At 37.5% G+C, this 14,812-nt stretch overlaps 1 protein-coding gene across 6 annotated transcripts in view; it reads right to left on the bottom strand.

The window, feature by feature from the left end:
• Nucleotides 1–14,812, bottom strand: part of MAN1A2 (mannosidase alpha class 1A member 2) — a 188,985-nt gene that overhangs the window by 51,691 nt on the left and 122,482 nt on the right. For all 6 annotated transcript variants that reach the window (XM_019837695.3, XM_003990510.6, XM_045033343.1 and 3 more), the window contains exon 9: nt 3,178–3,293. In XM_019837695.3, coding sequence (XP_019693254.1) covers nt 3,178–3,293 — 116 coding nt within the window. The remainder of the gene's footprint in view (nt 1–3,177; nt 3,294–14,812) is intronic.

Below are 14,812 nucleotides of genomic sequence, written 5' to 3'. Positions count from 1 at the left end.
TTAGAAGCAAAGTGTTAGTGTTACTACATCCTTCTACTTATCATAAAACCTTGGTAATAGGATATTCTACAAACTGGTAACTTTCCCAAGCCGGAAGGGTTTCCCAAGCCGGGGGTAAGTAAGTTTTGGAGAATAAACAAGTTGCATATAATCTTGAACAAATACCCCATCACTACTACGACAAAGACAAGGTGGAAGAGGGAAGACTGGCCTAAAGACTACCTTTCAACACACCACCTGTATTATAGGTTTTTTTCTTCTTGAGCTAAATGGAATTCACAATAATCAATTGAGATCATGAATAGAAATAAATTAATATAGTTATATAACAAGTTTAACCCAAAAGACTCTACCAATTTATTTTCTATTTCATACAATAAAACTGAAGATGAAGAATATCTAAGTTAATCTAAAAATAGGATTTTGACAGTTAAAATGGTTTCTCCTTTTCCATATAACTATACCTCTTGTCAAAGTACTTTAAGAAGGTACTAGTAGATGAGGCATCTTATAAGTTATAAAGCTTACAAAACTAGTTAAAGGTTCAAACTTAACTCCGTAGCCCCTTACTTTGCCAACTTAGGCACTTATTTTGGGTGTTGTGCCATGGCTATGAGAGACCAAGTGACAAACACAGTCCATCCTACTGGAACGTCAATTTTACTCACAAGATGTAGGGATGGCAAGAAAAATATTTTGTATTAAACTTGAATGTAACATAAAATAGAGTCCAACAATCACATTTAACTTTAAAAATGGGATTTTTGGGGCACCTAGGTAGTTCAGTCGGTTGGGTGCCTGACTTGAGCTCAGGTCATGATCTCATGATTCGTGGGTTCAAGCCCCGCGTTGGGGTTTGTGCTCACAGCTCAGAGCCTGGAATCTGCTCCGGATTTTGTGTGTGTGTGTCTCTCTCTGCCCCTCCCCTGCTCGTTCCCTGTCTGGTCTCTCTCTCAAAAATAAATAAACATTAAAAAAATGAGATTTCTAAGAGCTTTGTTCCTTTGGACTATGTTCTCAGACTTTGCTAAATGGGGCTGTAAATTAATTTTCTACCTTTAGTGATACTTCTAGGGAAAAGTATAACTTCATAAATTCAGTTCTCTTTGGTGAAAAGGTAAAAAGTATTACATCTGATTAGAAAATATACTTTCCTGACAATAAAGAGGAATAAAAGAATTAACCCACATGTTTGTAGATTGTTCTCTGACAAGTTCAATAACAGCTCTGGAAAAATCTATTGTGTATTCTTTATAATGATGAGGTTTGTTTCAGAACTATAAGGAGTATGCCTTATTCATCATGTTATACTTGACAAGGCCTGTTAAGTGTAGCTTACAGTCAATAAATGCTTGATTTACAAGTTTTTGTTGTTCTTTTAACCACAGTACACTGAGGCACAAAAGAAAAGGTTAGTTTTTCCAGTGCAAGGACAATGTTTTTTATCTTTGTGAGTCTCGTGGCATCTAGCACGTTTTCTACATGTAAGGCACCAATAAATGCCTCCTCAAGAAACATTTATTGACTGCCCACAATGGAAAGAACACTATATGCCAAGTATTAGTTTAACTCCTCTGAGTTAAACAACTACAGGAAATTAGTTCCCTAAAAAGTAAGGATATAAAAAGGATAAGATTTTTGCTTTACTTTAAAAACAAAACAACTGTAACTCTGGATAGTGTTAATATATATGAAATATATACACAATCAACAAAGCCTAAATGTGTCTCTTTGAAAATCACAAAAGCTTTGATCCAAAAAAAAAACAAACAAAAAAGGAGAAAAAACAAAACTCAAGAATATCAGGAATAAGGGGAGAGAAGGATGGGCAAAATGGGTGAAGAAGAGTCAGATATAGGCTTCCAGTCATGGAATGAGTAAGTCATAGGGATAAAAGGAGCGATAAAGGTCAATGGTGAGCATAAAAGGGATAAAAGTCAATGGTGAGCATAGCATTATGTACCGACTTGTCAAATCACTGTTTTATACCTGAAAATTAATGACACATAATGTGTCGACAATACTTCATTAAAAATAAATGAGTAACAAATTCAAAGAAATGTTTATATGTAACTTTAAAAACTGATTAAAATCACTAAAGGGCTATGGGGTTATAGTGGATCAGAAAGCAAATAACTTAAGTGGTTAACACACTTCTCTATCTCACAGTTTTTGCTTGGTAATATCGCATACAAGTGCTTCCAAGACTGAAACCTGTTCCAATTTTAAGCTGTCACAACACTGTGGTAAAAGGTTACATAAATATGAAACAGTCAAGTGGTTAAAAGCACAGGCCCTGGAGCCAGACTGTTCAGTTCCAGGCTCCATCACATACTAGATATGTGACTGTCAGCAATTATTCAACCTCTTTGTGCCGTAAGGTCCTCATGTGTAAAATGATAGTAAAGATTATTTGCTTTCATATACATAAAAGGGGTTACAACAGCACCTGGCATGTGGAAAGTACTAGATAAGTGTTTTGCCCTTAGTATTTATCCATAAGGCTTTCCATGTGTAGGTTCAATGTCATTTGAAAGAAGAAATGTTTATGGAAATGTATATGTGACGTCAGAAGTTTTTTCAGTCTGTGTAGATAATAACTAAATGTAATTAAGTTTCCATACATAAATATGTTACACTAAATTCTTCAACAATTTCTTTAATGAATCATGGGAATCTACTCCCAAAACCAAGAGCACACTGTATACACTGTATGTTAACTTGACAATAAATTATATTTAAAAATTTGTTTAATGTTTATTCATTAATGTTTAATGTTTATTCATTAATTTTTGAGAGACAGAGACAGAGCTTGAGCGGGGGAGGGGGCAGAGGAGGGGTTACACAGAGTCTGAAGCAGGCTCCAGGCTCTGAACTGACAGCACAGAGCCCAAAGCGGGGCTTGAACCCACAGACTGTGAGATCATGACCTGAACCGAAGTCGGATGCTCAACCGACTGAGCCACCCAGGCGCCCCAACAATAAAATTATATTTAGAAGAAGAAAAAAGTAATAAAATGCCCGCAAAAATGAAAACAATGTAAGATTTTTATATTAAAATTCTAAAACTCTATAGGGAGGGCATATAATAAAACGCATGTAAGGTGTTCACTGGTCACTATGAAACATAGCATATATTCAGAATGTTAAGCAGGTAACTGTTGTGACAAGAATTACCTCAATAGCATCATCATACATTTTCCTTGCCTCATGGTCTGTTTTATCTGACATCAACCATGCTTTCAGTAAGTATTCATAAAAACTGTCTCCCAGCCCGCCAACTGACGTATGATCTGTAACGAAAGGAAAAGAGAAGGGTGAAGGTGGAGGAAAGAGAAGACAGAAGGCAATTCAATAATCTTTCTCAATTATAATGACTATTACTGGTCAGTCATTTAAAATTATACTGACAGCCTTACTTCCAGCCTACTTCAAATTCAGTTGAGCAAAAGTATACTCTCATCACTCTCCTCTACGTGGGTACCCAATTTTCCAGAAGTCTCTTCCTGCTGGATGAGGTATTTCACATATTTAGGAGTCTTCTTCTTCAGCCATGTAGTTTGTACACTGTCACACAACCAAGCTTTTCCAGAACTGAAAACAATTATCTTTCATATGATAAGGACTTAAACTATACAAGCTAGAAGATTAAATATGAGATATATCTAAATCTGATGTTAACCAAAAAGAGCCCATTTTTTCCATAGGGTGGTTAATGGTGATTTCTATTCTATAGACAGCAGATTAAAATAAGTCCAAGAATTCCTTGGTAATAATGCCCTGCACTTTTAATCCTATCCAAGGCAACATCATAACTCCCAAGGCAACCGTATTCTTTTATCCCTGACTTTTGACAAGCCCTGCCCTACATTCTTAAGCTTTGTTTAAAAACACATATCCTCCCTGCATGAAAAGAAAAACAGCACACTTCTGCGAGCTGTCAATCATTCATGGAGTACCAGCGCTGGTTTTCTACTTTCACGGGGAAAGGACAGACCCCTGGGTGGTTTGTGGAACAACTGGTTTTCTGCTTGGGGGAAAATGCATATTAATGTTTTTATCTGTAGCTCATAAATATAAATTTGTGGTGGATTAATGACTTAACAGTAAAACAGAAACTGTAAGTACACCAGAAAAAAATATAATAAAATGTCTGCCCTTCTTTAGCGAATGATCTTCTTTGGCAAAACAAAGGAGCCACAAAGAAAAAGATTTATAGCGATATATGGTACAAGCTACCATAAATGAATCTGTAAGGCAAGAAATAGAATAGGAACAGATATATGCAACACATAGAACAGAAGTAAGGGTTAATGCCCTGTACAAAGAAGCCTGATAATTAAATAAGGACAATTGCTACCGAGCACACACAAGTAATTTAAAAAAAGTAACACAAATTGATAATTAACGTAAAAAAGGAAGTTCAACTCCATCAATGACCAGAGAAAAGCAAATTAAAACAATGAGGTTTCATTTTGTTGATTTAATTGGCAAACATTTTTCAAAGTATTTTTTTTTTTAAGTTTATTTATTTTGAGAGCAAGTGAGAGCAGCGAAGGGGCAGAGAGAGAGGGAGAGAGAGAATTCCAAGCAGGTTCTGGGCTGACAGCAGGGCTCGATCTCACAAACAGTGAGATCATGACCTGAACCGAGATCAAGAGTCGGACACTTTACCAACCGAACCACCCTGGCACCCTGGCAAACATGTTAAAAATTGTTAACGCCCAATGTGGATAAAGTTATGGTTCAAAGTTGCTGGGAATGGAGGGAAGTTTTATAGCAGCTTTCAAAATTTAAGTAGGCTTTCTACTTCTGGAATTATCCTGTAACAAATACTTGCACAAACACACAAGTATAGATATAAAAACAAAACAAAACAAACACTTCATCAGAGCACTATATTCATTAAACATAAGATAACTTCAAAAGTCTAGAGAAGTAGCTACATAAATTACAGTACAAACATATGTAACAGAACATGCAATCATTAAACAGAATCAGATGAATCTGCAATCTGTACCAGATATTGAAGGATATCTATTATATGCTGTTAAGTAAGGGAAGGACAAGTTTCAGAATAATATAGTTTGATACTGCTAAACTTTGTATTTTCAAAGAATATTACTGTACACATAGAAAAGGTATGAGAAGACAACTGTGCAGAGTAATTACATCTCAGAAAGTAGTCCTTCAGTTTTTACTTTGCATACTTATGTATTACTGGACTACATGTAACTTGTGTAATTAAATCATCTTTTGTTACAGAAAGTAATAAATGGGGGGAAGGCCACCAGTCACTTTCAAGAACATGTCTGCTAATACTGTAGTAATTTGCTTGTACCTTCAGTAGCCTGCATCTCAAATGCTCTTTTCTCACTTTTTTCCCACTAGTCATTAGTGCACATGATGAATTTCACGTATGTATACACCCACAAATCCACCACCAAGATGAAAATACAATGCACTTCCAGCATTCCAAAAATCTGCCTCATGTGGCCCTCACAATCAATACCCAACTTCCAAAGATAACCATTTTTCTGACCTCAATCACTAAATGATTTGTCAAGTTCACATAAAACGGCCATATACTCTCAAGAATGATTTGGTAGCTTAATGATTTCCTTTGTTTTCCATCTAAATGTCTAGAAGAAGGACCCCTCTGCCTTACATAGGCTTACTCAGTCTCCAGCATTAAGTGTTTGGGTATCAGAGAAGACACTTAGGGGAAGAGAAGACAGGTACAACGATCCCTTACTCTAAGCTTCGGACGGCACAAGAAAATCACGATTGAATTTCTAATAGTTTTCAATACTTATCACGCTTACATTTAAGAATTTTATAATGATGGTCATATATGATGATGGGCTGAGAGGATAAATTATACTTAGATGCTAAATTAATTCTAAAAGATTTAAATATTTTATGGTTACTGGAAATCATTAAAGATAACATATAAAATATTAAACAATATGAAACTAAGTAGACAGGGAATGTCCCTCATATTTAATGAACATATAGGACAGAGAAAGATTTAGGGATGCCTTTTAGGTACATGATTTGCTAATGAACAAGAATGGAGTCATTTTATATTTGGCAAGCAACTATTTTAAAGCAGCTATATCCAAACAAGTATGACAAAATATCCCCATCAACACTGCTACCTCAATTTTGTGGCTATGTCAAAACATCCTGGACTCACTCAGCAAATGATACCATAACTATCTTACCAGCTGCCCAGTCTTGTCTTAGACTTCAATCAACTGCTTAAAAACATGCCTTACTGTAGTTGTCCTCTTATTTTAACCATGACTTTCTCATATAGCTTTTAGGTTTCATCCCCCAGATTTTCTAGTTGCCTTCCTTTCGTCTCCTATCTTTTTCTCTCACCATTTTTATTCTTTCCCATCCCCTCAGTCATGTCACTTACACTGAGTCACTCTTGCATTTCATCACCCTAGAGACCTTCCTCCTAAGCTATCACCTTCAGACTTCTCTTTTCCTGCTTTCCTAAGTTAAACCCATTATTTCCTCAATATTATGTCTTAGTTCACGCCTGTTGTACTGAATCATATTCTTCTATGATTTCCCAAGAAAGACTATTGGATTGTAGCTTTATTATGAGCTGCTTAATTTTATTTTATAAAGATATCAAATTCAAGGTTGGAAATCATTTTCCCTCAGAGGTTCTCAAAGGTACTGTTCCAGTGTCCTGTAACGCAAGTATCATGAGTGAGAAACATTGGCGATGCTGTTTTATAGGCTCAAGGTGTTCTCTCTCAATGCCCCCTTCCTCACACTCAACTCATTTTTCCAAGCTTTACATCTTCATTTTGATACTGGTTAATTTTTTTCCTACATTCATTGTGCTAAAGATTAGTATCTTTCAGCTCTGAGAAAATTCTATTGTTTATTTTCTTCAGTTTTGCTTGTTTCTCTCTTCCGAAACTCTCATTAGTTGGAAATTGGACCCCTTGGATTGATTTTATATTACCCTTCTCTCTCAAATTAGTCTCTTTGTTTCTATATTCTGGGATTTTTAAAAAAAATCAATTTTTTCTTTTAGTCCTTTCACTGAGGTTTTTAATGTAAGCAATTATACCTTTTACTTCCTTTCTGTGCTCTAATTCTTTCTTTTTCAATGTACCCTGTTCTTATTTTATGAACACATCATCTTCTTAGAGTTCTCCAAAATAAACAGATATGTTTATTTATAGAATTACTTCAGTTTCCTCTAGGATCCCTGTTTGACTTTAACGATTTTTTTTTCTGCGAAATTTAACATGTGCACAGAAAAGCATATAAAACATAAATGTTATGCTCATTATAGAGAACATCTGTATAATTTCTACTCAGAAGAATGTCAGTACTCCAAAAGCCTTTCACATATCCTTTCTCAATTACAATTCCCACATCCTCAAAGGTGAACCACTATCTTGACTTTTGGGGTAGTCACTTATTTTACATGGCTATCATCTACTACCCTCTCTCATCTGCTACTATTTAGTTTTGTCTACTGGTATGTTTAACAAAGGTATCATATATTCTCTTGCATCAGTCTTCCAGATCTCAATGCTTAAGACTCAACCATGTGGCTATATGTATACACTGCTGTTTGATATCCCACTGCACCAATCAACCATAATTTATTTATCTGTACTTAAGAATGAAGTTCTCAGTAGCTAGTGTGGGCTTTTCTCTACCAAACAGTAGGTACTCTCTCACTGAGCAGACTTATTGGTCACAAGGTCTCTCTCTTGAGTGGGAATTCTGACTGGATGCTTTCTGTGTAGGCTAAGTTGAGGAAAGGTGGGCTATGTGCGAGGCTTTGCTTTAGAGTCAGGAAAATGGTACTCGTTGTGAAATTGGATCTGCTCGAATTTCAGAATAAAGGGAGGCTTTATTCTGGGTTATTAACATCCATATGGAAAATTTTCACCTTTCTTCTCAATGAAATCATTAAATTTTTTAAAAATAAGTGCTCAAGGCATCTGGGTGGCTCAGTCAGTTGGGCGTCCAACTTTGGCTCAGGTCATGATCTCATGGTCTGTGAGTTTGAGCCCTGTGTCGGGCTATGTGCTGACAGCTCAAAGCCTGGAGCCTGCTTCAGATTCTGTGTCTCCTCTCTGCCCCTCCCCCACTCCTGTTCCCTCTCTTTCTCTCTCGAAAATAAATAAGCATTAAAAAATTAAAAATAAAATAAGAAGTGCTATGTAGTTATGCCTACTAGTAAATGTCAGAATGAGCTGGTGCATAAGAATTTTAAGTGGAGCCCATGTTCCCTTTAACGATCTTATACCTAGATTTTAGCTCTACTTTTTACTCATTATTCAATTACATGTACTTACAGTTTATGAACTCTGAACCTCTCTGGAACTAGATCAGTTACGGTTTTTGTAGTGTTCTTGTAGTATATTCTAGGTGTGCCTTTCTTGCTTCTACTCACACAGTCCCAGCCAGAATGCATTATGCTAATTTGTTGAAATATCTTGTCCATTATGATCTCCTGCTTATCACCAAATTTCTCTACCATCTTGGGTTTATTGTTTTCTACATTTTTCTATACTTTCATTTCATTGTGGTCTCAATGAGGACGGCTGGCCACAGTGGTGAAGTTATAGTTCAATCTTCCACCATGGGGCAGAAGTCCTAACAAAGCTTTCTCAAGTTGAATTGTTTCTGCATAATTTGTTAATGCTGTATATGTTGGATTTCTCATTCCCCTGTCTCCTAATCTGCTCCCACTGTTGTCCTATCATGAATAAAAATCAAAGCAGGTGGGAACTTAGAGAATCTTAGTTTACTCCAGTATTTCTAGACTGTGTGCAACTTGTAAGCTTGCAACCACGTAATTCAAGATGATTTTAGGTGGTTTATGGAATAATTTTTTTAAAACCTGTCATAGTTTTATAATGACTATTATCAAGATGATCTTTTAACTTCATGCAAAATCCTGCCCCTTCTCTGAAACACACATCAACAACAAAGGTTGAAATAATATTAAAAGGCATTTCCACACTTGAAAACAAAATACAAACTGTAATACATAAGAAATACAAAGAAACTCATTGTGTTAAAAGCAGAAGTTTCTATTTCTTGAAAGTGAAGTAAATAAAGACATCTAGAAGTTTCCCTCCTCCAACAGAATAGGGTTCAAAGCACTCACTCATGGTGGGGACTCCTAGACTAGCAGAAGGAAGCGGAAACAGCTGTTATGATTGAGACTGGGATAAATTGCTATATATTGGGGAAAGCAGATGTATAATACCCTTGGGAGAGCTGAGATTCCAGCATGAAAAAGAGTAAGTTCTAGACCGATGAGCCAGTGGAGGCATTAATAAAACTTCCAGGAATGGAGAAGTAATGAAAGTGGAACGAAAAACATACACTTCATGAAGCTCTCACTCAAATTGAGCTTGCAAATGAAACTCCAATGCAGTGCGCCTGGGGGCTCAGTCGTTAAGCATCTGACTTCAGCTTAGGTCATGATCTCATGGTTCATGAATTCGAGTCCTGCATCGGGTGAGCCCTGCTTCTCTTTCTCTCTCTCCCTGCCCCTCCTGGGATTCTCCCCCTCTCTCTGCCCCTTGCTCACTTGTGCCCCCGCCTCCTCAAAAACAAACAAATAAAAAAACTCCAATGCACATAAGGAAAATGAGTTATGAAAGAATTCAACTATGTTAATAGAATTTACCATACCACGAAAAAGCACATAATGCAGCTATCTTCTGAAAGCAATTATAAAGTAAGTATATTTTAAAAGTATACTAAGAGAGGGCCACCTGGGTAGCTCAGGTGGTTAAGCCTCCAACTTCGGCTCAGGTCATTATCCACAGTTCAGGAGTTTGAGCCCCGTGTCCGGCTCTGTGCTGACAGCTAGGAGCCTGGAGCCTGCCTGGGGTTCTATTTTCCCTCTCTCTCTGCACCTCCCCTGCTGGTGCTCTCTCTCTCAAAAATAAACACTAAAAAAATTTTTTTAAAAAGTATACTAAGAGAAAGAAATTAATATATAAAGCCCAAACTGATCAATTTGCACTGAGAAGTTGGCAAATATATAAGATTTTAACACACCTATTTGAAAACAGATGAGAAAAAAAAGTTAAAAAAAAGGAAAATGAAAAAAAAATAGCTAATGAATCTGAAATGCCTTAAAGGAAATTCGACTCTCTGCTAAACTGTGAGCAACTTGACAAGAGACACTCGTTGGCTTAAGTTTCTTTATATATCCTATAGCACCTCACACGATTCTTACTTACAGAGTACTCAATGAGTAATTATTAAACAAATGGCTGACTTTCCATTTTCAAGTATTAAAAGATTTTCACAATTATAATACCTTGTCTTTAAGGTATTTTTTCTTTTTTATTTTAAGGTATTTTTTCATTAAAAAAAATGATTCCAGGGGCGCCTGGGTGGCGCAGTCGGTTAAGCGTCCGACTTCAGCCAGGTCACGATCTCGCAGTCCGGGAGTTTGAGCCCCGCGTCAGGCTCTGGGCTGACGGCTCAGAGCCTGGAGCCTGTTTCCGATACTGTGTCTCCCTCTCTCTCTGCCCCTCCCCCATTCATGCTCTGTCTCTCTGTCCCAAAAATGAATAAACGTTGAAAAAAAAAAATTAAAAAAAAAAAATGATTCCATCTTCAGTCTCTCACTTGTTTTCAGTTTAAGGAAACAAATAATTATGGGAGAAACAGTAATACCTAGCATAACACCTAATACTTACAAATTCAACAAAAAAAGGTTTACAGAATGAATGCATTAACTACTTGAAGCCCTCATTCTTGCAAGTTTTACTAAAATTTGCAGGTATACAGTTTTAAACACCTTCCTAATTTCCCCCAACATGAAGATGTCTATAATTGTAGTATATTCAATATCTTACATGGAAAATCCACTGAAAATATAAGTTTAAAAAACTTAAAACACCTCATTCCTATGAATTATCAGAAATATGCAAAAAAAAAAAACCCTTTGTACTAAGATTTTCTTTTTGGAGTTTTTAACCTTCTGTAAACACATCTTTGCACTGAGAGCTTTTTAATTTTCTCACAGCTCACTGTCCAGATACAATATTTCAAACTACTCAGGGGACTGTAGTAAGAATGTATTTTGTAAAAATACCCAAATGCCCAAACTCCATTCCTCTCCTCTCTCTTTTTTTAAAATTTTTAATTAATTTTATTCTTTTTTTCCCCCAATATATGAAGTTTATTGTCAAACTGGTTTCCATACAACACCCAGTGCTCATCCCAAAAGGTGCCCTCCTCAATACCCATCACCCCCCCCCCCCTCCCACCCCCCCATCAACCCTCAGTTTGTTCTGTTTTTAACAGTCTCTTATGCTTTGGCTCTCTCCCACTCTAACCTCTTTTTTTCCTTCCCCTCCCCCATGGGTTTCTGTTAAGTTTCTCAGGATCCACATAAGAGTGAAACCATATGGTATCTGTCTTTCTCTGTATGGCTTATTTCACTTAGCATCACACTCTCCACTTCCATCCATGTTGCTACAAAGGGCCATATTTCATTCTTTCTCATTGCCACGTAGTACTCCATTGTGTATATAAACCACAATTTTTTTATCCATTCATCAGTTGATGGACATTTAGGCTCTTTCCATAATTTGGCTATTGTTGAGAGTGCTGCTATAAACATTGGGGTACAAGTGCCCCTATGCATCAGTACTCCTGTATCCCTTGGGTAAATTCCTAGTCTTCTCCTCTCTTAAAAGAGTTTGAACTTAAGGCTGCTGCTTGCTCCTTATTCCCCTACATTCTGGCTTTAGCCTCCCGCACAGAGCCGAAGCAAAATGGTACTCTACAAGTTAACAGCCACTTTTCAGTCCCAATACATCAAATAAAATTTACAAGTCAGAGAAGATGACTAAATCACACAAGGCAGAAATAAGGGAGAGAACAGAAGGCCCAAATTAACTAAAGGGAAGAAGAAATCAAGGAACCGATTTTAGAGTTACTAAGAAGGTAAAAACAACAGGACAGGAATCTGGCCACACCGTCAAGTTTCTGGCACAGGCCAGGCTATGTAAAGTGTGGGTGAAATAAGGAATCACAATGAGGAATAAGTTTTAAAGTAGAGATAATAAGCTCAATTTTGTACCTAGTGAGTTTAAGATACCCCCAAATAATCAGGAAACAAATATCCTGTACATGGGAGGTTTTATAAAGCCTAAGAAAAATCAGTAATGAAATACTGACTTCTATCAGGAGGGGGGTGGAGGGACAATTTTTTCCATAAAGGGCCGGATAATATACAGCCTCTGCTGTGTGCTCCTCTGTTTTGTTGTTGTTGTTGACGGTGATGATGACTGTTTAAACCCTTAAAAAACATCGAAAAAAGAAACCTATTTTTAATTTGTAGGCCGAACAAGTGCAGGCCAGAGGGTAGCCTGACGCAGTCTGCCTACTGCTGATTCAGATTTCACTGATATATAGGACACAGTTCATCCTGTAAAAAGAGAGGAGGTCTGTGAGGCACAAATGGAAAGGATAAGAAGAATTCCTGGAAATATCAACATTTAAAGAAGCTAGGTGAAGAAGAATATGAAACAAATTCCCATCCCTTTAAAGCACACTGGCCTTGTGTGAATGTGGTAAAAAGTAACATCATGCTGGTTTCAAGTCCAACCCTCAACAGGCCTTACATGCTCCACTTCTTTTTATGGGACCTTGCTACTGTCAGGGAAAGATGCATGGTATAGCCCCCGATAGATGGTGAGAAACCCTAGGGAGCAGGGCTGTGTCTCCCCAGGCAGGGCCGTGCTAGATCAGCCAGTCTTCAGCCAACCTGACTGCTCGCTGAGACACATGAGTAAGTCCAGACAAGACTGGCCTCTCAGCCAACCTGTAGATTTTGAAGAAATAAGAAAGTTTTAAGCCACTAAATTTAGAGTGGTTTGTTATACAGAAATAGCCAACTCACACACTGTCCTTTCTGGACCAGTCTACTGGCCCACATAAGAAATTACTTTTAGTGGAGTGATAGAAAGCAAAGCCCAGAATGCAACATATTAAGAAGTGAACAGAAGGCCACAAGAAAAACCAACGAATATAAACATTTCTTCAAAAGGCTACGTCATGATAGGAAGAAGAGAGGTGGAGTGTCTGCTAGAAGGGGCTATGATAATGAAGAATCAAGGAAATAGAGACAAGGACTTCCCGGCAACTGAGAAAGGAACCGGGAGTGTAACACATGGTAAAATTAAAATGGGAACACCAAGAAAGAAAAGAGTTCAAGAGTTGAAAGAAGACATAATACAAAACACAGGTCAAAGGAAAATCCTACCCAGGATTGTCTGAGGCTAGAAAAACAGAGAAAAGCCCAGTGACTAAATGAGCTGTGAGGTAGAGATCTCCTACATAAGGATCTTTACTTTCACTTTGACTTAGGAAGCAAGATCACCTGGGTGAAGGGAGGTAAAGCGTATGGTGACCAACTTTTTAAAAACTACCAGAATACTTCTGGGAGTAACTGCAATTTTTGAAAACTAGAAGAATAGAGGGGCACCTGGGTGGCTCAGCCAGTTAGGTGTCCAAATTTGGCTCAGGTCACGATCTCACAGTTCGTGAGTTTGAGCCCTGTGTCAAGCTCTGTGCTAACAGCTTGGGAGCCTAGAGCCTGCTTCAGAGTCTGTGTCTCCCTCTCTCTCTCTGCATCTCCCCCCCTCTCTCTGCGTCTCTCCAGCTTGTGTGCCTTCTCTCTCTCAAAAATAAATAAACATTAAAAAAAAATTTTTTTTAAGACCTAGAAGAACAGAATGAGACATACAAGGGGCAATAGGGAACAAAGAAATTAATACCTTGAACAACAAGTTCATGATGAGGTTAGGCAATGGAACAATAGAAATGTGCTTCACATCTTGTTCAGAGGGAAGATACAGTAATGATTAATTCTAAATGTCATTAGAAAAATACAAATAATCAGGGTGCAAGTTAAAATTCAAGGGCAATTGTTAGAAAAGATGAAAATACATATATGTTTTTGAAACCAGTAAAGAAAAAGACAATGAAACTAAAGACTTAAGGCAGCATAGGGAAGATATTTTAAGAATGTATAATAAATAGAAAAAAACCTAAATAAACAGAAACTGACTTAGAAAGACTTGTGTTTTGGACCCAGATGGAGTAACCAGTGACTGAGTTTACTCTGTAACCTAAAACAGCCAAAACCAATGGACATGTACATGAAATGATGGTTTTCAAGATACTGAGCATCAGGCAACAAAGGACGGTGATCTGTGAGATATGGAAAATAAACAAGGTGAGTCCCATGACTGCCCCAGATTACTGCCTCAAGAAAGTTTCCCGGCAGAAGCACAGGGAGAAGAAAATAACGCAGTCCAGAAAGTCCAAGGCAGCCAGGGTTCCCAGACCAAGGTGCCAGAGAGGAGACCTGCACAGAAAGAGAAACTAGATATCTGCAAAGGGTTCCCTTGAGTATCCAGCAGAGTACTGAGTAGCACACATATGTGAGGAAACTACCTGATACTGGGAGAAAATAGCACAAAAGGACTGTCTTGGGCTCACAAAGAGCCTACTGGTAATAATGCCTCTTCCCCTGAGCCAGACTAGAAAAATTCATACTTCATGGGGAATTAGACCAGAGAACACAAGAGGGGATAATTAGCCCTAGCACTGAGTGCAAGGCACCAGATTCCCCTAATAAATCATAAAATCAACACAGGAAAAGGTCCAATCGTTTCCAAGTAACTTAACTGTATCCCTGAACAAAACTCAAGACGATTTCTAGGAAAAGGAAACTATCTGGCACTCAAGCAAGGTAAAATTGACAATGTCTGACACC

This window comes from Felis catus, chromosome C1 (assembly GCF_018350175.1).
Source record: "Felis catus isolate Fca126 chromosome C1, F.catus_Fca126_mat1.0, whole genome shotgun sequence".
NCBI lineage: Eukaryota > Metazoa > Chordata > Mammalia > Carnivora > Felidae > Felis > Felis catus.
This window is presented reverse-complemented; position numbering and strand designations above follow the sequence as displayed.